Source organism: Aethalodelphis obliquidens, unplaced genomic scaffold (assembly GCF_003676395.1).
Source record: "Aethalodelphis obliquidens isolate GAN/ISIS:26980383/991018 unplaced genomic scaffold, ASM367639v1 scaffold74, whole genome shotgun sequence".
Classification (NCBI taxonomy): domain Eukaryota; kingdom Metazoa; phylum Chordata; class Mammalia; order Artiodactyla; family Delphinidae; genus Aethalodelphis; species Aethalodelphis obliquidens.
In genome coordinates this window covers 4,495,126-4,522,926 of record NW_020838018.1, presented here as the reverse complement: position 1 = coordinate 4,522,926, position 27,801 = coordinate 4,495,126, and the positions used below count along the sequence as shown (strand labels likewise).

Below are 27,801 nucleotides of genomic sequence, written 5' to 3'. Positions count from 1 at the left end.
CACAAGGTCACACAGGTGATGTGTTGGGACCAGAGGGGACCAGCAGGGACCCTGAGAGGTGAACTTTCTAGTAGCGAAGAAGTGCCCACAGGAAGGTGGAAGGGCTTGTTGGAATAATGCTGTTGGCGGGCGGGGAACGGAAACTCACCTCTTGGGCATAAGCAGGTACCGTGCCTGTTCCCTGAGATGAGGATGGTTGTTTGACTATGGGACCTCATTTGTAGGAACACAATGGGGAGGGAAAGTGATGGTTAGGCTGTTTGGGTCCCCCACCCCAATTCCAGATGTCAAGGCAGCATCTAATATTGAACCTTGATAAAGGATCATCAAAAACATGAACTTTAGAGATGGTCCCCTTTGTAGGCAATTGAATGACATATGAAAACATGTGGCATTGGTATTGGACGTGTGTGTGCCCAGGGGTTGTGAATGTAGACTAATTAATGCCTGAGGCAACAGCGACACCCACCTGGGAGTCCATTCACCACCTTGTATAATAACTTAAACAGGAGTCTTTGAGGAGCCATTATGCCTCACAGTTAAACCAGCTGCTGGGGCCTCTGGGGGAGTGGAAGCTCCATAGAATAACCTTTGTCAAGAGCCAGCAATGATGCATCTTGAGAAACAAAAAGAGGACCTTGGTCCTATCAGAGTTCCCAAGGGGATAAGAACTGTGCTGGTGAGGCCATGAACTGTGGCCTTAGTCCATGTAGAGACATCTGTGACCTTGATTTATATCTGGGGCATCTGTGAGGCAACAGATTCCTGAGTTTTTTACCCCACAGGGACCAGTATTGCACGATGTCCCAAGAGTTTGTAAAAATGTGCAGATGGGACCAGTGGTTGGCCAGGGCATCCAGAGCTAAGATGACGCCTGAGGTTTGGCAAACTGTGTTGACCCTTGGGTCCCATGCTTTACTGGGGACATCCTGGCTGAGGGATGGGAAGCAGTAACCTTCCACCGCGGCACAGGTCCTGCCCTGGTTGGTTTTCTCCCCTTCCTACCCGATCTACATGCATATCTTTCTTACAGCCTTGTTTGTACAGGAATATTTCTGCAAGTTTCCAGTTAGTTTTCAGTGAGAAGTATTCGACAAGTAGATATAGTTTTAATGTGTTCATGTGAGGGAGGTGAGTTCCACATCCTCGTACTCTGCTATCTTGATCAATCTCGACCTCTTTGGATTTTGTTCTGCCTTTTGAAAGTGTAGGTTTGTGTCTTTAGGAAAATTTGGGACATTTTTGGCCATTGTTTCTTTGAATACTCTTCCAGTCTCACTCATTCTCTCACCTCCCCTTCTGAGACTCTGGTAATACGTATGTTAAGGTTTTTTTATAGTCTCAGAGGTCCCTGAGACTCTTTATTTTTTACCCCACTCTATTTTCTCTTTGTTGTCCAGATTGGATAAATTCTGTTGTTTTGTCCTAAAATTCACCGATTTTATCCTCTGTCTCCTTCACACTACTACTGAGACCCCCCAGAGACTTGTTGTTTTGTTTTTATTGCATTTTTATGTTCTGTAATTTCCATTTGATTCTTTATTGCAACTTCTGTTTCTTTATGGATATTTTATATTTATAAATTTGCTTCAAGAGAATCCATAATTGCTTACTGAAGTGTTTTTGTGATGTCTGCTTTAAAATCTTTCTCAGATAATTCCAACATCTGATCCCTCTCCATGTGCATGTATATTGATTGATTTTTTTCATTCAAGTTGTGAATTTCATGGTTCTTAGTGTGACTAGTGACTTTCAGTTGTATCTTGGACACTTTGGGTGTTATATTATGACACTGGATCCTATTTAATATCCTATTTTAGCAGGCAGACCCTTTACTGAGGTGTAGCATGAGAGCCAGGCAGGTGTGTGATCAGCTTCCTGCAAGGACTTACTGACATCACGCTTGCAAAACTGGTGTGCTGACTCCCATTGTCTCGTTGCTGAAGGGTGGGCTAGAGTCCAGCTCCCTTCTGGTTCTACTGAAAAATTCCCAGTCAAGGAGGGGCACTGTCTCACACTACCTTGTTGCCTGCAATTTGGAGTATAAGCTCAGCTCCATACCAGGTCCTACTGAAACCAAGGTGGGTTATGCAGTCTGTTGACCAGTCTTCTTTTCACTACATGTCCCAACTTGTGGGTGCCTGGTGGGGGCAGATGCTCAGCTCCCCATTGAGCCCCACTGACACCAGATGGGGAAGGAGGACAGTGGAGCGCTGACTAGCCCTGCGATGGTCAGTCTCATTGCAGTCATTGGGTCTGGGGCTTCAGTTCTCCCCTGCACTTTGTCCATATTGGGGGTGGGGGAAGGTGAAATTCTGACCAGCCTCAACTCACACCTTTCATGAAGTCCTCTGGTTTCTCAGGGTGGGTGGAAGCCCTCAGCTCTCTGGCTTTATGAAGGCTGGGGAATTAGAGCACTTCCTGCTTCTGCCAAGCTGGAGATGGAAGATGAGATGCCTATTTGGCCCCTGACACCATGGGTGGGGGAATCTAAGCACTGCCATCAGCTTCTGCAGAGCAGGAGTAAGGAGACTGAAAGGGCAGCTCATTGCCAAGCCCCACCAAAGACACATGGCAGTGGGAGAGGGTGTTTTTCCTGTTGATTTTTAAAGTGAATAGATCATGTATTGTCAAAAAGGTTTTCTGTTCTAGTAGGCACAATTTTCCTAGTCCTTTGGCTAGGAGAAACAGGCTTTCCTTGGAATTTATTTTTCCTATGCCTATTAGTGGTTCTGGGTAAGAGGCTTCTGCAGCAGCCTCTCTGGGGTACTGGGTACTGGGTACACACTGCCATGTCATTCCTCAAGGACCAAGATCCCTTTCTTCTTCCCGCCTTTCAGAGCATTCCCATATGTGCTTGTTGTCTTATGGTCATGATTTTTTCAGTTTAAGAGGGAGGATCTGGGAGGAATGGGTAGTTCATTATTTTTTTATTAATTTTAAAAATTTTGAGAAATTTTTTAAAGTTACAAACAATCATGTAATAAGCATATGCCCATATTCTCAAATGAATCAATTATAAACATTTTTCATATTTGTCCCATATTTTTGCTCTCTACTTTTTCATTTCCTTTTACTTCTTTTAATAGAGATATGGCTTAAATAGCACTAAAGGGTATGTATTTGAATATACAGCTGGATGAACTTTTCCATACGTACACTCCTGAAACGGAGCAGGACCCTATGGTCCTTCCCCCACCTCGCCATATCCTCAGCCTGCTTTTGTCTGTGGAAAAACTTTACCCAAGGAATAAGTTTAATCAGAGAAGTGGGAAAATGCAGAAACAAAGGAAAACTGTCAAAGGAGACAAAATAATAATAGTTTAGTCATGAAGCATAGTCAAGGACATTTAGTTCCTCCTTAAGGTCTCAGGTAATATTCTGAGCCATGTTCTGTGAGCTGTCTTATGGATACTGAAAGCCCCACCAGGTAGAAGTTAACTACATAATGACCAGGCTGTAGCCATGACATAAGCTGCCACAATTCTGAGAACTGGCCTCAAAGAAATGGAAACAAATCAACCCTGGAACTGAAGATTAACTGTACTTAAAACAATCAAGATGACGCTGGTCAGACCACCAATGACCAATTTCAAGATGGCTGTCAGAGATGACTGTGCTGTTTCTACATGTAGCCCCGTCTCTCTGTCTATAAAAGCTGTTTCCCACTGACTGTCAGTGACAGGGATTCAGCCTTTGGACAGGTGTCCACCCCCGGTTGCTGGCATCCAAAATAAAGCAAACTTTCCTTTCCACCAACCTTGCCTGTTTATTGGTTTTTGAGCAGCGAGAAGCTGGACCCCACTTTCGGTTACACTCTTATGTAATTTGCCACCCAGAGTGGAATGTGGAACACTTCCTTCCCCAGGAATTTCCTTCATTCCCCTTTGCCATTAATAACTACCCCTCCCCTCCACAGTGGGAAGCACTCCTCTGACCTCCATCACCATATACTAGGTGTGCCTGCTTTTGGACGTCATATTAATGGAATCATGTCTCATAGTTTTTCATTTTGTTTGGTTTTTGTGTTTCTGGCTCCTCTGTTTCAACATAATGTTTTTGAGATTCATCCACAGCGTTGTGGATCAGTAGTTCCTCTGATTGCTTAGTAGTACCTATTATTTGAATATTTCATGGCTTGTTTATTCATGCTCCTGTTAATGAAAATAATCTTCTGGAGGAGACAATTAGAAGGCTTCTATCTAAAAAGATCTCCAAAGATCTTTTGGAGTCTTTATTTCCTATTTGGTCAGTTACTAAGCTTAGCTGTATACCACATCACTTTTCTTTCAAGAATTCTTATTTGTAACATGAGTGATATAAAATACTACTCATATGTTCTTATTTATTACGTCATAATTATGCATATATACCAAGATCGTCCTGTTTACTATTCCTTTCTCTCTTGTTTCCTCCTGAAATCTGATTTGATTTATATGTTATTTATTTTTGTGAGAACACAGATTGCTGCCCCTCTCCCATTTCTTAATTGTATTTCTAACATGTGCCCAGGTGAGGGTGACACAGCTGGTCAGAGGACCATTCTTTGAGAACCACTGCCCTAGATACAGACTGTTACCCAGGTGATGCTAAGACCACATGCCAAAGGCCTACTTCACCAAGGAGAGAGCAGTGAAACCAGCTGGGAGAAGTATGCAGGGAACTCGGAGAGCAGGAGCTCCAGAGAAGATGGATTTCCTAGTGCCCTCCCTCTCTCATCACACCCCTCACCATCTCACTTCCTTCTTTTTTTATTTTAATTTTTATTGGAGTATAGTTGCTTTACAATGTTGTATTAGTTTTAGGTGTACAGCAAAGTAAATCAGTTATAAATATACATATATCCACTCTTTTTTTTTAGATTCTTTTCCCATTTAGGCCGTTACAGAGTATTCAGTAGAGTTCCCTGTGCTCTACAACAGGTTCTTATTAGTTATCTATTTTATATATAGTAGAGTGTATGTGTCAATCCCAATCTCCCCGTTTATCCCTTCCCCCCTTACCGCTGGTAACCATAAGTTTGTTTTCTACATCTGTGACTCCTGTTTTGCAGATAAGTTCACTAGTACCCTTTTTTTTAGATTGCACATATAAGCTATATCATATGATATTTGTCTTTTTCACTTCCTTCTTTGATGTGAAGAGTCAAAGAAGCTTCTCCCCTTCCTTGCCTGTCCAGAGAAACCTCTGAAAATCCTCCAACCCAGAAATATAGGCATTGCAGAGCAGTCAGAAAATCCTAACACCAGCATTATCAAATGCACATAGGAAGTCTCAAGAGTATACAGATAGTGAGAAAAAAAGAAAAACCACTTAAACTGGTGGAAGATATCATGTAAATACTTCTTAATTTCCTTGCCTCAAAGGAATGAGATTCAAATATACGGAATTTTATTATTATTTCACTTATTATTATTTTTACTTTAAGACATGATCATGAATTTACTATTAAAATAAACCCCAATTGGCTGTTCCTGTCACAGAAATCTCTCAAAATAAAATACTTTCCAACAGATAAGACATTAAACAGATTTGAATTATTAATGTTAATATTTTTAGTAAAGATGAAACCAGGAATTTTTCATAGAAAAAAAATCAGAGGCAACCAGACTAGTTATTGCATACATAAAAATACCTCGCCATAAAATACATGTCTGGAAACTAGTGCATTTTTCAGTCCTCAGGCATGAGAACAGGCCAGTCTCAGGTGGGGCTGTCTCCAGCACCACTTCTTCTCTAATGGTGAAAAAGGGAAAGAACAGAAGACAGTCATTAGAGAAATGTCTATTTAGGGCTTCCACCCATTTTTGGATTGGTTTTGTTCGTTATTGAGCTTCATGAGCTGCTTATATAATTTTGGAGATTAATCCTTTGTCAGTTGCTTTGTTTGCAAATATTTTCTCAAGTTCTGAGCATTGTCTTTTTGTCTTGTTTATGGCTTCCTTTGTTGTGCAAAAGCTTTTAAGTTTCATTAGGTCCCGTTTGTTTGTTTTTATTTCCATTACTCTAGGAGGTGGGTCAAAAAGGATCTTGCTGTGATTTATGTCATAGAGTGTTCTGCCTAAGTTTTCCTCTAAGAGTTTGATAGTGTCTAGCCTTTCATTTAGGTCTTTAATCCATTTTGAGTTTATTTTTGTGTATGGTGTTAGTGAGTGTTCTAATTTCATTCTTTTACATATAGCTGTCCAGTTTTCCCAGCACCACTTATTGAAGAGGCTGTCTTTTCTCCATTTTATATTCTTGCCTCCTTTGTCAAAGATAAGGTGACTATATGTATGTGAGTTTATCTCTGGTCTTCTCATCCTGTTCCATTGATCTATATTTCTGTTTCTGTGTCAGTACCATACTGTCTTGATTACTGTAGCTTTGTAGTATAGTCTGAATTTAGGGAGCCTGATTCCTCCAGCTCTGTCTTTCTTTCTAAAAAAAAAATATAGATTGCAAACAAACACATGAAAAGATGCTCAGCATCACTAATCATTAGAGAAATGCAAATCAAGACCACAATGAGGTATCACTTCACACCAGTCAGAATGACCATCAAAAAAATCTACAAACAGTAAGTGCTGGAGAGGGTGTGGAGAAAAGGGAACCCTCCTGCACTGTTGGTGGGAATGTAAATTGATACAGCCACTATGGAGAACAGTATGGAGGTTCCTTAAAAAACTAAAAATAGAACTACCATATGACCCAGCAATCCCACTACTGGGCATATACCCTGAGAAAACCATAACTCAAAAATAGTCATGTACCACAGTGTTCATTGCAGCACTCTTTACAATAGCCAGGACATGGAAGCAACCTAATTGTCCATCAACAGATGAATGGATAAAGAAGATGTGGCACATATATACAATGGAATATTACTCAGCCATAAAAAGGAACGAAATTGAGTTATTTGTAATGAGGTAGACAGACTTTAGATCTGTCATACAGAGTGAAGTAAGTCAGAAAGAGAAAAATAAATACTGTATGCTAACACACATATATGGAATCTAAAAAAACATTTCTGAAGAACCTAGGGAAAGGACAGGAATAAAGACATAGATTTAGAGAACAGACTTGAGGACACAGTGGGGGAAGGGACGAAGTGAGAGAGTAGCATTGACATATATACAGTACCAAATATAAAATGGATGGCTAGTGGGAAGCTGTTGCATAGCACAGGGAGATCTGCTCGGTGCTTTGTGGTGACCTAGAGGGGTGGGATAGGGAGGGTGGGAGGGAGATGCAAGAGAGAGGGGATATGGGGATAGATGTGTACATATAGCTGATTCACTTCGTTGTGCAGCAGAAACTAACACAACATTTTAAAGCAATTAAACTCCAATAAAGATGAAAAAACAAATTTTTAAAAAGGAAACAGTCAATTTAGATGAATGCCTCATGAATTCTCATGTTTGAAATCAGAAGATCTTCAGTCTCATTTTCAAAAGTACTACTTTATTAAAAATTATTACTTTAGGTATTAATCAACAGAGATGCTACTGCAATCAACTTTAAAAGACAAAGACAAAATTGTACTGGTGACTTTTTCAAGGGCAACTGATAGGTATATCCAACTACAAATTTGGTGAATGGAGAGAATATTCAGTTATTCTGTGCTTCCCAGATACTTTTAAAAAATTAAGTATCTTAAAGTTTTTGGTACAAATCACATGGCACTTAACAGCCACAGACATCAAAGAGGCTCTGCCCTATTATATATTTTTCATATAATTATGGCTCCTTTAAAAGAAACAGCACTGCTCTAGAGAAGTTTTTATTTGTAATCCAAAGAAGATCAGCTTATTTTTCCACTTAGTTATAAAAATTACCACCAAGTAATAGGCAATAAGAGAATGAAAGTTCTTTTATAAAGTCAAAGAAAGTCATCTCCAGAGTCAGAGAGTAATCAATCCACATGCAGCTCAGTACTATTTATTCCTTTGCAAAATGCTTCAGTGACATACATTATGGTGTGTATACACGTGTTCTATATTTGCATTATGTGGAGGCTTAAGTACTGAATTTCAATTATTCCACATTCACAGAGAAATATATCCACGTATTACACTTCCATTCATACTCACTACATAAATGTTTTCTTTAAAGTTGCACAGAAAAATAAACATAACACTGCTGCAAACAGATGTCTCCACCTGAGTTTCACAGATTTATTTCTTTTTCTTCCAAATTACATCAAACATCACATGGTCCTCAAGTGGTCCCTCTGGATCACACGTGAGAGGGTGGTCATCATAGCCCCTTCAGTAGCATCCCTTTCCCTCTGGGAACCCGGAAGGAATAATGATGCTTGCTGCTGTGGTGTCGGACCATTTTCTTCTGTTGATTATCTGATGTTTTGGGAAATACCAGCTCATCTCCATCTATATGTATTTTAAAACAAAAAAAAACAATGTCATTCTTTAAACTGTTAAGAGGCCTGCCATCCAGTTTCTCATGTTAATTTCACAACTGTTAATTAACTGCACAAATATCATACTGCTCTGATTTTTTTTTTTTTTTTTTTTTTTACGGTATGCGGTCCTCTCACTGTTGTGGCCTCTCCCGTTGCGGAGCATAGGCTCCGGATGCGCAGGCTCAGTGGCCATGGCTCACGGGCCCAGCCGCTCCGCTGCATATGGGATCCTCCCGGACCGGGGCACGAACCCGTGTCCCCTGCATTGGCAGGCGGACTCTCAACCACTGCGCCACCAGGGAAGCCCCCTGCTCTGATTTTTTAAAGTTAAAAATGGATGAATATGCAAATTTCTCAAGAATTAAAACAGAGTATTAATGAACAGAATTTAATGTTCAATGTAAGCAACACTTAAAAATGAATTTATTGCGACTCTTATCTATAAAATGACATCATTTCACTGGAAGGAGAGGGCAATCATGTTGGTGTCTTTCCACTTTGATTTGCCCTCACATTTCTATGCTATGTTTTTCTCCTATCAGGTTTTTGTGGCTAAAGGGTATCAAAACTGTCTGTTATGCTTCAGGGGCAAGCATAAAGGGCCAGTCATTCTGTAAATGAAAACAATTACAATAATTGTAACTGAGCAAAGCATTTCTGAGGTCCACTGCTGGAGGAAGAGGTGCTGAGGTAAGAGTCATTCTCTTCTTCTCTCCTGGAGGTAAGAGTCATTCTCTACTTGCTGCCTCTTCTGATCTTGGGGAAAGATGCACCTTCTTTAGACTCAAGACTTACTCTGTTTAAGTTCTTAATATCTAGAAGTCAACAAAATGTCACCCAGAAACACTCAAAACTGTATTAGACTACAAAAAGAAAATAAGAGAGCTTCTTATAGGTTAAATTGTGTCCCCCAAAAACATGTCATACTAACCCCCCCAGAGCATGTGAATGTGAACTTATTTGGAATTAAGATCTTCGCAGATGATCAAGTTAAGATGAAATCATTGGGGTGGGGGGCTAATCTGATTGTGTCCTTATAAAAAGAGGAAATTCATACACAGACATGCACAGTGAATATGCCACATGAAGATGAAAGCCGACATCAGGGGTGATGTATGTAAAAGCCAAGGAACACACAGATTGCCAGCAAGTCACCAGAAGTTAGGAGAGAGTCAGGGAAAAGGATTTCTCTCACAGCCCTCCAAAGGAACCAACCCTGCTGACATCCTGATCTCAGACTTCTGGCCTCTAGGACTGTGAGACAATACATTTCTGTGGTTTAAGCTGTCCAGCCCTGTGGTACTTTTTAGCAGCCCTAGCAAACTAATTCTCTGCTACATTAAGTATTCCATGCTATGAATAAAATAAGAAAGAAAGATAAATGAATCCCTGTGGCTTTTCTCACATTCCAAATCTGCTAGAGTCTAAAATGTAAGCGGGAGAAGTTGGAGCAGGGCGGTGGGGTGGGCCGCATCTGCTTCCCCCATGTGCACTGCAGCTTGGAGCACATCTGGACGCACAGCCTGCTGGGAAGTGAATGAATTTTCACAGTGAGCATTCAAATGGTAGATTAGTGTTTCCAGGTGCTTATGTCCAACCATCAGTCCTGCTTAAAAATAGCTGGAGTGTGCCACAAGTAAATGCTTTTATCTCTACTGCTATGCGAGGATGAAGGAGAACCACTTTGCCAGGAGAGCATCCCAGGACTGTGTGTAAAGGGCACAGGTGTCCATGTCAGACCCTCACTAGCTCTGTGACCTTGGACAGTCAGTTAGAGACATGATCTCTTAGAAGTACCTCTACTAAGAAGAAGTCATTTCTTACTTGTCTTCTTATTTTTGAAATATATTAATCTAATTGTCTCCAAAAGCAAAATATTTAGGAATCCTTCACTATTCAAGCGTTGACCCTAAAATAATAAAAAAAAAAAAACAAGATTACCATTTCAATGAATAGTTTTTTAAAATTAAGTTATAAGACTATTTTCTTACGTATAAAGAATTAAGAATAAATATATTCTACTTAAACTCCCCCCTCAGAATAATGTAGTCTCAAAAAAAAGACCCCAAAAACATCAATTAAAGAAAATAAATGGTGTTACAAACTCATATTGATAAAATTTCAGAAACATGAATATCATAGATTAAAGAAATCTGAACACTAACTTAAATAGCAATATATTTCATTTTTATATTAACTTTTAAAACGTTATTAGTAACTGAAAAATTATCCTGAGAAGATTCATCTGCCTTGTGAATTCATTTTATCAAACAGTAAATGTGACTTGTTCACGTTTAGAACGCTGGAAAAGTGTATTTTAATATTTTATGTAGTGGGACCGTCCTTACAAAAGCTTTTCCCATTGCTTATAGTGTTTAAAGTGAGGCAAAATCTCACATATAATTGTAATTCATTACAATTGTAATTGTAATGAATTACAATTGTAATTACAATTGTAATTCATTACAATAATTCATCCTTTCCTGTATAAACTCCTTTTTGATGGCTCCTGCTATGTATACTCCACATATGCCAGAATTTAATCATTCTTAAATCTTCTGTGGTCTTTTAACAAAATAGAGGTTTTTACTTATAAATTTTATGTAAATTTTAGATTATTTGTAGTAAAGATACATCATTTTTATTTTATTATGAATCTGTGAGAATCTAATTGAGAATCCTAAAACACAGCTTTGGCTATATACTTTTCTTTTCTTTTTTTTTTGCCAGTAAAATTTTCCTTCACAGTGTGCAAAATTATACTAAGTGAAAATTAGTAATAAACACAAGTAACTAAACTGAATGTGGGAAGTAACATCTATAATGTATGCTATAAATATTCATATTATATTATCTATATAAATAAACAGTACATTTATTTATTTCATGACAATCCTACCTTATATAGCGCAACTAAATATCACAAAATAGCTCTTGTACTAGTAAAAAAAATTAACCAATTTAGGTTTTGGTGGTTATTTTCACTCTTAGCTAAGCCTTCAAATCACCAAGTGCACATTAGTAAGTACAGCAAAGGCACAATTGAGTTTCCATTTTCAGTCAGTAATTCATCAGTCACATGATCTCAATGTCAAATCACCTTCTTGAGGGGGATGGTTTGGATCCATTCCATGGGGTTCACATCAATGATATCCACTGCATTTTCACTGTACACTGAGAGATACGGGGCATTGTAACCTGGGAAAAGTGGAGCAGGTGACAGCAAGCATGGACTTCATGATTCATTTTTTAATTGGAATTTTTATTAGGATAATTATAGATTCACATGCAGTTGTAAGAATAACACAGAAAGACCTCTTGCATGCTCTGCTCAGTTTTCCCCAATGTAACATTTTGCAAATCTAGCATACTGACATAGATAGAGATGACCTATCCATCTCAAGCAGATTTTCCCAGTTTTACTAGCACTCATGTGTGTGGATGTCTGTGTGTGTCTGTTTGTGTGTGTGAAGGTATATACAATTATATCATCGTGTAGGTTCAGGTGTCTACAGCCAAAGTCAAGATACAAAATAACTCCAAGGATCCCTCATTGTGCCTTTTTATAATCTCACTCACCTTCATTCCATCCTCCCCTCCTTCTTTAATCCCTGGGAATCAGTATATTCTGTACTCCATTTCAAAAATTTTGTCATTTCAAAAATGTTACATGAAAGGAATCAATTTCCTCTAAGATCAGGAACAAAACAAGGTTGTCCACTCTCACCACAATTATTCAACATAGTTTGGAAGTTTTAGCCACAGCAATCAGAGAAGAAAAAGAAATAAAAGGAATCCAAATCAGAAAAGAAGAAGTAAAGCTGTCCCTGTTTGCAGATGTCATGATAATATACATAGAGAATCTTAAAGATGCTACCAGAAAACTACTAGAGCTAATCAATGAATTTGGTAAAGTAGCAGGATACAAAATTAATGCACAGAAATCTCTTGCATTCCTATACACTAATGATGAAAAATCTGAAAAAGAAATTAATGAAACACTCCCATTTACCATTGCAACAAAAAGAACAAAATACCTAGGAATAAACCTACCTAAGGAGACAAAAGACCTGTATGCAGAAAACTATAAGACACTGATGAAAGAAATTAAAAATGATACAAACAGATGGAGAGAATTACCATGTTCTTAGATTGGAAGAATCAACATTGTGAAAATAACAATACTACCCAAAGCAATCTACAGATTCAATGCAATCCCTACCAAACTACCACTGGCATTTTTCACAGAACTAGAACAAAAAAATTCACAATTTGTATGGAAACACAAAAGACCCCGAATAGCCAAAGCAATCTTGAGAAAGAAAAACAGAGCTGGAGGAATCAGGCTCCCTGACTTCAGACTATACTACAAGGCTACAGTAATCAGGACAATATGATACCGGCACAAAATCAGAAAGATAGATCAATGGAACAGGATAGAAAGCCCAGAGATAAACCCACGCACATATGGGCACCTTATTTTTTTTTTTGTGGGGGTGGGGGTTACACGGGCCTCACACTGATGTGGCCTCTCCCTGATGTGGCCTCTCCCATTGCAGAGCACAGGCTCTGGACACGCAGGCTCAGCAGCCATGGTTCACGGGCCAGCCGCTCTGCAGCATGTGGGATCCTCCCGGACTGGGGCATGAACCCATGTCCCCTGCATTGGCAGGCGGACCCACAACGACTGTGCCACCAGGGAAGCTCTGGTCGCCTTATTTTTGATAAAGGAGTCAAGAATATACAATGGAGAAAAGATGGTCTCTTCAATAAGTGGTGATGGGAAAACTGGACAGCTACATGTAAAACAATGAATTTAGAACACTCCCTAACATCATACACAAAAATAAACTCAAAATGGATTAAAGGACCTAAATGTAAGGCCAGACACTATAAAACTCTTAGAGGAAAACATAGGCAGAACACTCTATGGCATAAATCACAGCAAGATCCTTTTTTACCCACCTACTAGAGACATGGAAATAAAGACAAAAATAAACAAATGGGACCTAATGAAACTTAAAAGCTTTTGCACAGCAAAGGAAAACATAAACAAGACTAAAAGACAACACTCAGAATGGGAGAAAATATTTACAAATGAAGCAACTTACAAAAGATTAATCTCCAAAATTTATAAGCAGCCCATGCAGCTCAATATCAAAAAAAAAAGAAAAGAAAAAAACAGCCCAATCCAAAAATGGGCAGAAGCCCTAAATAGGCATTTCTCCAAAGAATATGTACAAATTGCCAACAAACACATGAAAGGATACTCAACATCACTAATCATTAGAGAAATGCAAATCAAAACCTCAGTGAGGTATCCACCTCACACCAGTCAGAATGGCCATCATCAATAAATCTACAAACAATAAATGCTAGAGAGGGTGTGGAGAAAAGACAGCCCTGTTGCACTGTTCATGGAAATGTAAATTGATACAGCCACTATGGAGAACAGTATGGAGGTTCCTTAAGAAACTAAATCTAGAACTACCTTACCGCCCAGCAATCCCACTACTGGGCATATACCCCGAGAAAACCATAATTCAAAAAATCATGTACCACAATGTTCATTGCAGCTCTATTTACAATGGCCAGGACATGGAAGCAACCCAAGTGTCCAATGACAGATGAATGGATAAAGAAGATGTGTCACATATGTACAATGAAATATTACTCAGCCATAAAAAGGAACGAAATTGAGTTATTTGTAGTGAGGTGGATAGACTTAGATCTGTCATATGGAATCTAAAAAAGTAAAAAAATGGTTCTGAAGAACCTAGGGGCAGGACAGGAATAAAGACGCAGAGGTAGAGACTGGACTCGAGGACACAGGGAGGGGGAAGGATAAGCTGGGACGAAGTGAGAGTGGCCTGGAAATATATATACTACCAAATGTAAAATAGATAGCTAGTGGGAAGCAGCCACATAGCACACGGAGATCAGCTCAGTGCTTTGTGACCTCCTAAAGGGGTGGGATAGGGAGGGTGGAAGGGAGACGCAAGAGAGAGGAGATATGGGGATATATGTATATGTAAAGTTGATTCACTTTGTTATAAAGCAGAAACTAACACATCATTGTAAAGCAATTTTACTCCAATAAAGATGTTAAATAAATAAATGGAATCATATGTTATTCATGATTAATTATATCTGCTAAGCCCAAATACATTATAAAAAATACCTTCAGAGTGGAATCCAAAGAGAATTCCATAATAATATTATAATTATCATATAATAGCTGCCTCAAAATCTTTTTTTTGATACACAGGGTTAACATAAATTAAAATGGCACATAAATGATGTGCATGGGTCAAATTATATAGTACAACACGTATGTAAAGTCTGACAACAATCTTTCTAACACCTACATCTAACAGCAGCTTTATTAAGAAATTTCATAACATTTCAAAATCTGTGGTTCCTAAACCAGGTCAACTCCCAAAAAGAATATAGTGTAAGATTAAAAAAGTATATCTGGGGAGTGAAATTAATGAGCAAAGCAGAAAGAACTTCCAGCCAGTAACATTTTTGGAACTTTCCACTTTATTAATAACAACATCTTATGGCTCCTGAATACTCACCTCAACATGAATATGTCTCCCCATTAAAGCAACAGCAATATAATTAACAACACTTCCTACACTCATGTTGTGCCATCTCTTCCCTTTTTCCTGTGGTCAACTCTTGAAAGTGTCATTTACATTTCACATCCTCCACTTCCCAGCCCTACTGACACCCAGTCCATGGCAATCTGACTTGTGTCTTAACCCATCCATTAAAACTGCTCTCACTACAAGCCATTAACCATCCATTATTCCTAAAACCAACAGACACGTTTCAGTCTTTGTCTTACTTGAAAGCTCAGCAATACTTACTTCCTACAATTCTCCCTCTCAGTTTCCTTTGTGGGCTTCTTGCTCTCTGACCATCTCTCTAATATTTATGTTTCTTGGTCCTCTGGCCTATGTCCTATTCTCTCTCACTCTGTTTACTCTCGCACTGGAAGTACAAACTCAGCGTGTCCAAGGAACCAGGCTGATGATGCCAGAAACTAGTCATTGATTTTGGTTTACCACAAATGGGATGGCCAGACATTGTGTGCTCTGATGCGTTCAGCGTGACATACAAAACTAGTAAGAAATTACTCTTATTAGAAGCCATTAATGCTCATTTTCAGTTGTAGGAAATTCAGGATGTAGAGGAAGAAGTTAGAAAGCACCACGAGGAAACAGACAGATCCAGATTGTAGAACATCCTACAGTAGAGCAAATCAATGGTGTGGAAAACCACTCAGGATTAAAAGATATTTAAGAGATAACCATAACATGCCATGTGTGGACCATTTTTGGATTCTGATTCCAAGAAATACACTGTCAAAAGAGATGTCTTTATGATAATCAGCAATATTTGAATATGGAATACTGGATGGTAAAAAAGAATCATTGGTAATTTCTTCAGAGGTGATAATAGCAATGTGGTTTTATGAGAAAATGACCATATTTTTAGAGATGTATGTTAAGGTGTGTAGAAGTGGAATGAAAATAATGTTTGGGATTTTATTTCAAATACTTCAACAACTCAACAAAAAAGAAAAAATATTAAGTTATCATATCCCTTCCTCTTCTGTCCATCCGAATCTGTCCCACCTTGTGTTTTATTATCTCAGTAATATCAGTGGCATCACTCATTTTCTCAACTAGGAAATCCTGGTTCTCTGGTCCCTGAGCTTCCACTTCTAATCAAAGCTTTGTAAAGCAAAGTTTTTTCAATTATATCTCCTCAATATCCCTCAACTTGTCTCCTCTCCATCCCAACTGTCTCTACCATACATAATTTTAATCCACAATTTCTACAATGACCTCTTAGCTGGTCTCTTGGGCTCCAGTCTCACCTCTCATTTATCGTTTACCTCACCACTAGAACCTAGGGATTTTTCTGAAGTGCAACTCTAACCATGTCAGTGCGTCTGTGATCTGGCTCATGAGAACTTCTCCAGTCCCATCTCTTGAACTCTTATCTTGAATTCCATGCCTGAAACAGTGAACTTATTATAGTTCCTCACAAAATGCGGTATCAATGGCCTTTTCCAGTTATGACAGAGTTATCTGCCATTGGAATTACCCTCCCACCATCAATACTTATAAAAATGGACAAGTCATATGAAATAACTGTTTTTAGGCATTAGTTAGTAGGAAGCACAGGACTGCCATTCGTAAAACAAGATAAATATATAAGGTGGGTCCCACATTCCCCTGTTTCTCTGCCTAAGGGAAATTTCCAAAACTGCTATGCAGGAAAATGGAACCCAAGCAGAGAGTTGAAGTTTTGCCAGATAGAGGAAACAGATTCTAATGTGTCTGGAATTTGCGAGACAGAGTACACAGAGGAAAGAGCCACAAAGAAAGGTGTCCCAGAAATCTGCACAGCTGTTCCCTTGAACTTCCTGGCCAAATCCAAAACTGCACACAGACAGAGCAAGATTCCACAAGACTCACACAGAGCATTGAGAACGAACAGAAATTTCATAGGTAGTGCAGTGCTGGAAAGACATTAGATTTCTGAACCAGAGTAGAGAGACATTGGTGAAAACCCTAGGCATTCAGTTGAGACCCAGAAAGGCCATTCTTTGGGCATGAGGACTAGAAGAAAAGACAAAATAGGCCCACCATAACAAAGTCTAATTCTAAGCCTCAGCAAAACTAAAGTAATTCATCAGTAGGTTAATTGTTTGTCAGAACAAAACACACAACATTCTCTAGAGAAATACATAATATAACCCAGAGTCACTGTATCATAGCATTCATAATGTTCAGCAAAGATAAAAAAAAAATAATAAGACCTGTAAAAAAGCAGGAAAATAACAGCTTTAATCAAAAAAAAAAAAAATCAGTAGAAGCAGACCCATAGAGGCCATATATTGGAATAATTATAAATAATTGTATAAATAGTTTAAGACTTTGTGAAAAAATATAAACAAATTGGCAGAGAGGAGAAATCTAGCAAAGAAATGGAAATTTCAAAAAAAATACTTGAAATTATAAAACAGAGGAATATAATACCTGAAATGCTTAAAAATCCCTGGACAAACCAGGTGTAAAAGATCAGTGAAACTGAAGATATAATCAATATAAATTATCTAAACTGAAGTAGAGAAGGAAAAAAAGATTTTTAAAAAACAGAGACTCAACAACTTGTAGAAACAAAGGCAAGAGGTCTAATATACATGTAATTGGATCTCCAGAAAACAGAAAATAGGTTAAAAAAATTTTAGAAAATATAATGCCTAAACATTTTCCAAAATTAATGAAAGATATCAATCTTCAGATCCAAAAAGTCCTGAAAATCCTCAGCAGAATATATACAAAGAAACTCACATGTAAACACATCGCAGTCAAATTGCTGAAAACCAAAGATAATGAGAAAATCTTAAAGTCTGCCAAATAGAAAAGACAGAGGGAACAACAATAAAAATGGTTGATTTCTCACTGGAAACAATGGATACCAGAAGAAAATAGAATGACATTTTTTAAGTGCTGAAAGAAAAAAACGCTTCTCGTTTTTTTAGCTGGCCTTTCCAGACTCACCAGTTTGGATTGTGTCCCTCCTACATGCTCCTGTAGAATACTGTATTCGCCTATCACAGCACTTGCTTAATTTAATTATTGATCTCATATCATGATTATAATCTCAATAAAGATACAGACTATTTCACCATGTTTAATATTGTGCCCTTAACTTTTAGCATAGTAAGTTCATATTAAGTGCTCAATTACTATTCTCTAAGTGAATAACGAATGCTGTATTAAATTTATAAAATGATGGCCTGCATCAATGAAATATCAAATAGGCTAAAATTATTTAGGAACATTCTATGTAGACTTTACATAAGCTAAATCTAAAAGGCAAAATGTAATCTACTTAGTAAATATTTCTTATGGTTAATTAATGCTTATGTGATTTCCAGTGACCATGAAGATATCTACTTAGGACCTTACAAAAAGCAACAACCTGGATTAAGAATATATTCAAGGTAAATTATCCTATGAATATAGTATAAATTAAAGGCTAGGTTATTTCACATGTATGACTTAGATATAACTACTTTAGAGCTATTCTACTTAAAAAGACATAGACAACTTAGGAAAATTCTTCAGTGATGTAGTTTTCAAAAATAAAACCGTCATTAACAATATTTAGTCATATGATATAGAATTGTAATAACAAGGTTGGAAAGGTACAGAGAGACAAGGAAATAAATTGTAAGATAGCCTTACGGCAATAACTTGGATTTGCTGGCCACATCAGTTCAACTGGCCTAGATCTGAGGCCCCTGTTGTCAGTGTAAATGCCAACGCTCTTAAAACATAACAGATACTCAGTACTAGAGATCTCAGTTGCACAGAGAGTGTCCACTGGTTGATGTGCAATAAATGACAGTGTAGGGTCATGGGAGTGCAGCATCCTGTATGGAATTCCTTCTCTCCTCAAGGGGTATCTCAGGAATACTGATTGGAATCCTACACAGAGCTATTTGCTGAAGATGCCCATCCACTGGACATTGGTTGGGATTTGGAGCTCTTTAAATTTTCTGTGAGAAATTTTCTTGCTCTGAAACAGCTCGTAACAGAAGATTTGGCTTTTCCTAGCCACACAAAGGCATGTATGGGCCCCTTGGCACACTGTTCCAGAAATCATGGTCTCATACCCTTTGGTTTCTGCCAACTTGTGAATATCAGTCTTTCGTCCATCCAAAGCTGACATGGGAAACAGCTGCACATGGTGACTTCGTCCTGAGATCACTGCAACCATCTGGCCATGGGGGATAAGCTCAATCTGGTGAATCTTCTTCATGTAGCCAATGCGAATAATTTCTACACAAGTAAGCATATTTGTAAGTCATTTTAAAATTCTAAATAACTTCTGTTTACTTATTTCAACTGTTATCCAAATTTTACTCATAAGCAATTAAGACATTTTTCCCAATAAAAATGATCTGATAAATCTTCTTAGTGTCATTAACTTGAGTAATTTCTCTACAAATAAAACAGCAAGTCACCTTCAAATAGCAATGTTTTCTTATTTTTTTATTTTCTTTATTGAGGTATATTTGACATATAACATTATATTAGTTTCAGGTGTACAACATAATGACTCAATATTTGTGTGTATTGAGAAATGGTCACCACAATAAATCTAGTTAACATCCAACACTGTAGATAATTACAATTTTTTCTTGTAATAAAAATTTTTAAGATCTACTCTCTTAGCAACTTTCAAATACACAATATAGTATTATTAACTATGATCATGTTGCTGTACATGACATACCAAGGACTTATTTATTTTATGATTGGAAGTTTATACATTTAAAACCCCTTCACCCATTTTGCCCATTACCCCCACCTCTGGCAACCACAGATTGTTTTCTGCATCTATGAACGTGTTTGTTTAGATTCCACATATAAGTGAGATCATATGGTATTTGTCTTTCTCTGACTTCTTTCACTTAGAGTAACAACCTTGAGGTCCATTCATGTTGTAAATGGGAAGATTTCTGTCTTTTTTATGGCTGAATATGATATTCAGCCATGATATATATATATATATATATATATATATATATATATATATAGTATGTATATATATCTCACATCTTTATCCATTCATCCATTGGTAGACACTTAGGTTGTTTCCATATCTTGACTATTACAAATAACGCTGCAAGGAACATGGAGGTGCGATATCTTTTCAAGTTAGTATTTTTGTTTTATTTGAATAACTATCCAGAAGTGGAATTGCTGGATCATATGGTAGCTCTATTTTTAATTTCTGAGGAACTTCAATACTGTTTTCCATATGGCTGCAACAATATACATTGTCATCAACAGTAAACAAGGGTTCTCTTTTCTCCACATCCTCACCAACACTTATTATTTCTTGGCTTTTTAATAATAGCTATTCTAACAGGTATGAGGTGATATCTTATTGTGGCTTTGATTTGCATTCCCCTAGTGATCTTGAGCACCTTTCATGTATCTGTTGGCCATCTGTATGTCTTCTTTGGGAAAATATCTATTCAGATCCTCTGTCCATCTTTTAATCAGATTGCTTAGTTTTTTCGCTATTGAGTTTTATGAGTTTTTATACATTTTGGATATTAACCCCTTATCAGCTATGATTTGCAAATATTTTTTCCCATTCGGTAGGTTGCCTTTTCCTTTTGTTGATGGTTTTCTTTGCTGTGCAGAAGAATGTTTTCCTATTTTAAAATTCTTTCCAATTATTACTCCAGTGGATTTAAATCAGGTTCTAATAAAATCACAGACATAAACTCAAAGGGTAGGTTTGAGAAGGACCAAAAAGGGATAGGAAGAGCATAAGAGATCAAAAATTATATAAGTTAAAAAAAATAATAATTATTCCATAGATAACATAATTACCTTAAACATAAAATTAGCATAATAAAGCACTAAACTCAGTCCTGAGATTCCAGACAGCAAGGCGAACACCCTCAATGTCTGACAAGTGGAAATATACTGCTTTTTCTTTTTCTTTTTTCTTTTTTTGTCCTTGCCAAGCAGCTTGCAGGATCTAGATCCTACCAGGGATCAAACCCAGGGCCCCGGCAATGAAAGTGCCGAGTCCTAACCACTGGACCACCAGGGAATTCCCAATATACTGCTTCTTTAAGGAAAAAAACTATCCTTTTTTTTCTGGCACTAAATTGATTCTTTTATTACACAAATATTTGTTGATTGGCTACTATGTGCCAGGCACTGTTTAAGTGCATAAGATACAGTGCTGAACAAAAAGAGACAAGTCCCTGCTCTTATGCTGGCACCTGGTGGACCTTTCATGGGTCTCCTCACCAGGACTGAGTCACCCACACAGCATGGGAAGCCTTCAATGGAGAATAGCTAATGCCCTTCAAATGCAGGTTCTCCTTTAACTGACTTATCATTAGAGTGCAAGACATTCAAGAGAACATCTATATTACAATGACTCCTCTTCATTTCATCTACTCCCCCATTTCTCCCTCAAACAACCATTAGATCCAAACAAAAACAAACAAAACAAAAACAGAAACAGAGAACTCTGCGGTCTTATCTGGGAAGTATTCACTTTATGTTGTTACTCTTTGTGGTGTCAATGTACTAGTGGGGGAGGGGGATTCAAGCAGAAGTGTTTCCTTTCATGAACCAACTTGAAGATGGTAAACTAAGTTCTTACAGCGCACTTATTAGATAAAATCACTTGTGAAGATATTTGGACACACTACTATATATAAAATAGATAACCAAGAAGGATCTACTGAGAGCTCTACTCAATCTTCTGTAATAACCTATATGGGTAAAGAATCTGAAAAAGAATGAATACATGTGTATGTATAACTGAATCACTTTGCCGTACACCTGAAACTAACACAACATTGTAAATCAACTATACTCCAATAAATTTTTTTTTTTAAGATATTTGGGCTCTGGAAGATTATGGATCTCTGAGAGTAGAAAAGTCATCATTTGACTTGAAAGCACATCGAACCAGATGTGGAAAATTTCTTTTACAGAAAAGAAGAGAACAACCTGATAATTATTATTATTAGAGTTTAAAGTTATTCCAGAACAGTAAACACTCTCCTTACCATCTAAGGTAACATGGACAACAAATAACCCTTCTTCACTTCCCAGAGCGATTCTTTTGTGATCTATATTTGACACATAAATTAAAATATCAAGTATTTTGGGGGGCAAACATTAAGTGAAGCTAATAAGATAAACTGGACAAGTTTATCAATGTTGAAAAAGTTTCGAAGTCAAATTAAATATATATTTAGCAATACTACAGTGAAAAGAAACATAAGAATAAATAATTGGCACTATGATTTTTCTTTCACATTACAGAAATAAGCATAATAAAACATTACTTTTCTCAATAGAAAGATCATTTTGCAAAGTAATCTTTATGAATACTTGGAGAAAGTATAATATTCAAGTAATGATAAACTGTCAAATTTTCTATAAGTGATGTTTCATGAATGAAAAAATTTTATAAAATAATTTGGTGACCTTGGCCTGAGCTAAAACAGCATGGGGAGGTATGTCTACAACATAGTGAGAACTAAAAAAGTGCAAAGATAGCACATTAAGTGAAGGCTTTGAATACAAAGCACAGACTTTACATATATAAGCTCATTTAATCCTCTCCATAACTGAAAAACTGGAATTATCTGCATTTAACACATGAAGTTTAGTAGCTAGTTCCGTGACCCCCAGGAGGAAATAGCTAAGTGGCTCTATTGTCACCAGCATCTAATGCAGAAGAAATGCTGTTTAAGAAATGCAAGTATTCTTGTCTATTGATAAAACTTTCAGTATTGATCTTAGCAATTCATTCATTGATTCACTTGATTTTCACTTATTTATTGAGTATTGGGCATTGGGATTTGAAAGACAGTCTCTGCCCTTAAGGTAGGTAGTTCACAGTTACACACAGGGTCACACCCCTTATGTGTTTGGGGCCAGATGTGTTTGGGAACTCATAATTTTTCAGACTTGAAAAGGTAGATTGAAAAGACTTGAAAGGTAGATTAAAGAAACACCCTTTCAGGCAGGGCCTGGGGAGCCATCATATAATCAAATATATTTTTGCAGAGAATCTGGTGAGTAGCTGTGGGATAGAAGTGGAAAGACAACCCTCCACCCCCAGGTAAGCCTCATTCACTCAGGTTTTGCTGACAAATGAATTGTGGATAAAGTTAAGGTTTTCAGATTTCAACATTGGGGCTGTAGTGAAGTGTAGGAACGTAGCGGGATAAATGTCGTAACTCCATACCTATGATTGCAGCGTCTGGGTGGTTTTGATCAGGGGTAGCTTGCTGTCATAAGCCTCTTTCAGAACATAGACTGAGCGGTCTCTGGAATTACTTTTTCTCAATATTTTGTGCAATTCACTCAGCACACCCACCCACTCACTCTTCTCATTCTCGCTATCTGCTAAGATTAGGATTAAATATCTATTACTAGGTGCTGAGAGCTGGGAAGCTGGGACCTAGAATGATTTAAGGAATATCTAGGTTATAAGAAAGCAAACATTCTTTATGCCAGCCTGTCTAGCATTTTTCATAAATCTCACCATTGTTAAACGACACTTGTAATACAGTTACCCTCTTCCTGGTAGTAAAATAGATGACGTGAGTATCAGAAGCAGGCCAAAAGCAAAGTGTCAGAATCACGTCTATTTTGATCTTCATAAAACCACCGGTGTTCTCTGACTACCTAAAATCTTGTACTTCATCAAATGAAAATAGCTACCATTTATTGAATGCTGACTCTGTACCAGACACTGCTCTAAGAAATTGACATGTGTTAATTGATTAAATCCTCACAGAAACCTCAGTGCGTAGTTATTGCTATTCTCTCCATTTTATCAGTGAGAGGACAGGAGCACAGCAGGGTAGAATGCAGGCAGTCTGATGCCAGGACCTCCACTCTGAGACTTTCTATTTCTTTAATTCTAACACACAGCTTTGCATCTTTAGATTATCTCTGAAACGGCAATATGTTCTGCAATGGCAATCATCATAATCAATTGTGATATTACAGAATGTTAAGGAGTTTTTTGTTGTTAAGTTAGAAATATTCAAAAACACTTGTTTTCCTGGTTGCTACCTGCCTATAACTTACATTATACTAGTAAATGGCAAATCAGATTTAAATTTTAAGATATATGATTAAGCTAGCAGAACTCTATATATAAAACTTTCTTTTGTGAGCATGAAGTTGGCAGCAATGACTTTATAAATTCCCACTGTAAGTCAGTTCCAAATGGCCAGGTCTTTGTAGTCTCTTGGTGGTTGGGTACAGTCTAAATAGATGTCTATCTTTGCACTAAGGAACTAAGAATACTCCTGTCTGGCCTTTGTTAAACCAAGATTCCTAGGTTGACTGTAACCACATGGGTCTCGAGGGGATAACAGTCCTTTGCTTTCTCTGTCACTTTATTTAATCCATTCCAGAATCACTTTTATTTTTTACATGAATTTTAAACAGCAGAGTGTCTATATTTTAGAGTTTGCAAAACAACATCTTTCCCCAATTTTTCCATTTTGTACTCTTGGTTTGAATCTGAATTATGACTTCAAAATGTTGCCTCAGAGGAGACTTATTTTACAAGTACCTCTAGTTTTAGAAGTTGCATATTCATGCTACTGCAGGTCCATGAATCAACGACCTTCCTCTATGTCTGATCCAGAAGTATATGGTCTCTCTTCCTCTGTTACTGTTTTTTCCCTCTTCTTTCACACCCCCCACCCCAGTACCATTCTGCTTTGTAAGCTTCCCCTGTTTTCAGTTATGAATTATATCTGTCCTGTTACCTTAGTGTGGAATGAATGGACACCCTCAGGAACATTTGTATTTTAAGTCTCAGATTTAACTGTAGAATGAAAGATGTGACACCTACAAAAAGCTATTTATAGTATTTTTGAATAAGAATAAAGGGCTAGATTTCTTGCGGCAAGTGGGAGAGGGAGAGAAACTATCTCACAGCACTTCTAAAATCTCAACCTCCAGGTACCTTCAGTAACTCAAGGAGCCCTGACCCCTAGGAACAGGCAAAAAAGGGATGAAACAAAACATACAAGGGATCCAATGGCAGTATGCACACTTACCTTAAACATACGAGGCATTTCCTTTCTCCTTACAGGAATAAAATCAGAGGGCCAGACTGAACTAACAGAAAGTGCTCCATCCCTGAAGGAAAAGCGAGACACTGGGAGTGAGCAGAATCACCTGAAAGTGAGTAAAACAATAAATAAGCATAATCCTCAATTTTAATTTCCCTGATTTTTAACATTCTTCTTTTCAGTAACTGACAGTGCTCAAAATATTGTATCAGCAGTACCCTGCCTGTCGCATATCATCAGAAAACGCAAGTTAACTCTGGGCTGTCCCTGATTCACCGTTCACAGGGAACTAGGAAGGAGCACCTGTCTGACTCCAAAGCCATGGTCCCTAGAATATGGGCCATGTGCCCTCAGATCAGCTCATCTGTATATTTTTTAAATCTTACCAAGATAGACTTGACATATAATAAACTGCACGTTTTTAAAGTGAACAATTAGGTAAGTTTTGATTTATGTATACACCTGTGAAACCATCACCACACTGTAGATAATGAACATGTCCATCACCCCCAAAAGTTTCTTTGTACAGCTTGCAACCCCTACCCCCCATTCTTAGCACTCCTCCCTCCTCCCGCACTGATCTGCTTCCTATCACTCTAGATAAGTTTACATTTTCTAACATTTTATAGAAATGAAATATACAATATGTGGTCTTTTTGTCTGGCTTTTTCTCAGCATAACAATTTTGTGATGCATTCATGTTGCCACATGGATGAATACTTCATTTCTATTTATTGTTGAGTAATATTTCATTGTATGGATATGCCACAACATATCTGCTCACCCGTTGATGGGCATTCGGTTTGTTTCAAGTTTGGGGCTATTTTAAATAAAGCTGCTATGAATGTTCATGCTGTGCTTTCTCTTGTAGAAATACCTAGGAGGAGAATGACTAGATCATATATTAGGTGTGTGTTTAGCTTTTTATTATATGATTTACAAAGCAATATATGAGAGATCTAGGTCCTCCACATCCTCCCAATACTTGAAATGATCTTTTTAATTTTAATCTTTCTTATGATGTGAAGTGGTACCTCATGGCTATTTTATTTGAATTTACCTAATAATTAATGGTGTTGAGCATGTAAGTATCTGTTATGTGCTTATTTGACATATGTATCTTCTCTATTGAAGTATCTTTTTAAATCCCTTGCCCATTTTTTAATTTTTTTTTAAAAATTGGGCTATTTTCTTATTATTGGGGTGGCCAAAAAGTGCGTTCGGTTTTTAAATAAAAATAAAAGACACATTTTTCATTTTCACCAAGAACTTTATTGTACAAGGTATTCACCCTTTCTTTCCACTACCTTCTGCCATTTTTCAGGCAACTCCATAATTCCATCTTCCCCAAACATTTTATCTTTTTGAGCAAAGAACTGTTCCAGGTGCCTTTTACAGTCTTCCAGGGAATTGAATTTTTTTCCATTAAGAGAATTTTGTAAAGACTGAAATAAATGGAAATCCGAAGGTGCAATGTGTGATGAATACAGAGGATGAATCAGAACTTCCCAGCCAAGCTGTAACAGTTTTTGCCTGCTCATCAAAGAAACATGCCATCTTGCGTTATCCTGATAGAAGATTATGCGTTTTCTTTTGACTTATTCTGGACGCTTTTCATTGAGTGCTGCTTTCAGTTGGTCTAATTGGGAGCAGCACTTGGAATTAATCGTTTGTTTTTCCGAAGGAGCTCATAACAGAGGACTCCCTTCCAATCCCACCATATACACAACATTACCTTCTTTGGATGAAGACCGGCCTTTGGTGTGGTTTGGTGGTGGTTCATTTCGCTTGCCCCACGATCTCTTCCATTCACATTGTTTTACAGTATCCACTTTTCATTGCCCATCACAATTTGTTGTAAAAATGGAACTTTTTCATTACGTTTAAGTAGAGAATTGCACACGGAAATATAGTCAAGAAGGTTTTTTTCACTTAACTTATGTGGAACCCAAACATCAAAGTCATTAACATAAACAAGCTTGTGCAAATGATTTTCAACACTTGATTTAGATATTTTGAGTATGTCGGCTATCTCTCACATAATTATAACGTTGATTGTTCTCAGTTAATATCTCTATTTGATTGCTATCAACTTCAACTGGTCTACCGGACCGTGGAGCATCATCGAGCAAGAAATCTCCAGCACGAAACTTCGCAAACCACTTTTGACGTGTTTGATTAGTCGCAGAACCAGCTCCATACACTGCACAAATCTTTTTTTACATTTCAGTTGTGTTTTTACCTTTCTTGAAATAATAAAGCATAATAGGCCGAAAATGTTGTTTTTTTCCTTCCATCTTCAATATTAAAATGGCTACACAAAAATTCACCAATTTTGATAAGTTTTTTTTTTTTTTAATGCACGTCGATATGACAGCTGTCACATACAATCTAACAAAATTGTTTCAAATGAAGTCAAAGACATCTTAGTGCTACTAGAGCCATCTTAGAGAAAATAACAAATGAACCTTTTGGCCAACCCAATACTGTTTTAAGAATTTTTATATGTTCTAGATGTAAGTCCTTTGTCAGATATTTGATTTGCCCCCAGTCTGCAGCTTTTATTACTTCTCTTGACAATGTATTTCAAGGAACAGAAGTTTCAAATTTTGATGAAGTCCAATTTATCAATTTTTAAATTTTACCTGTTGTGCTTTGTGTTGTATCTAAGAACTATTTGCCTTATCCAAGATCAGCAAAGTTTTCTCCCATGTTT

At 37.4% G+C, this 27,801-nt stretch overlaps 1 protein-coding gene across 1 annotated transcript in view; it reads right to left on the bottom strand.

Moving 5' to 3' along the window:
- Nucleotides 1-8,238: 8,238 nt before the first annotated feature.
- Nucleotides 8,239-27,801, bottom strand: part of LOC113612272 (serine/threonine-protein kinase MRCK alpha-like) — a 50,143-nt gene continuing 30,580 nt past the window's right edge. The window contains 8 exon segments of the mRNA XM_027092036.1: nucleotides 8,239-8,369; nucleotides 10,226-10,310; nucleotides 11,502-11,599; nucleotides 18,676-19,272; nucleotides 22,044-22,106; nucleotides 23,234-23,248; nucleotides 23,251-23,449; nucleotides 25,071-25,152. Coding sequence (XP_026947837.1) covers nucleotides 8,239-8,369; nucleotides 10,226-10,310; nucleotides 11,502-11,599; nucleotides 18,676-19,272; nucleotides 22,044-22,106; nucleotides 23,234-23,248; nucleotides 23,251-23,449; nucleotides 25,071-25,152 — 1,270 coding nt within the window.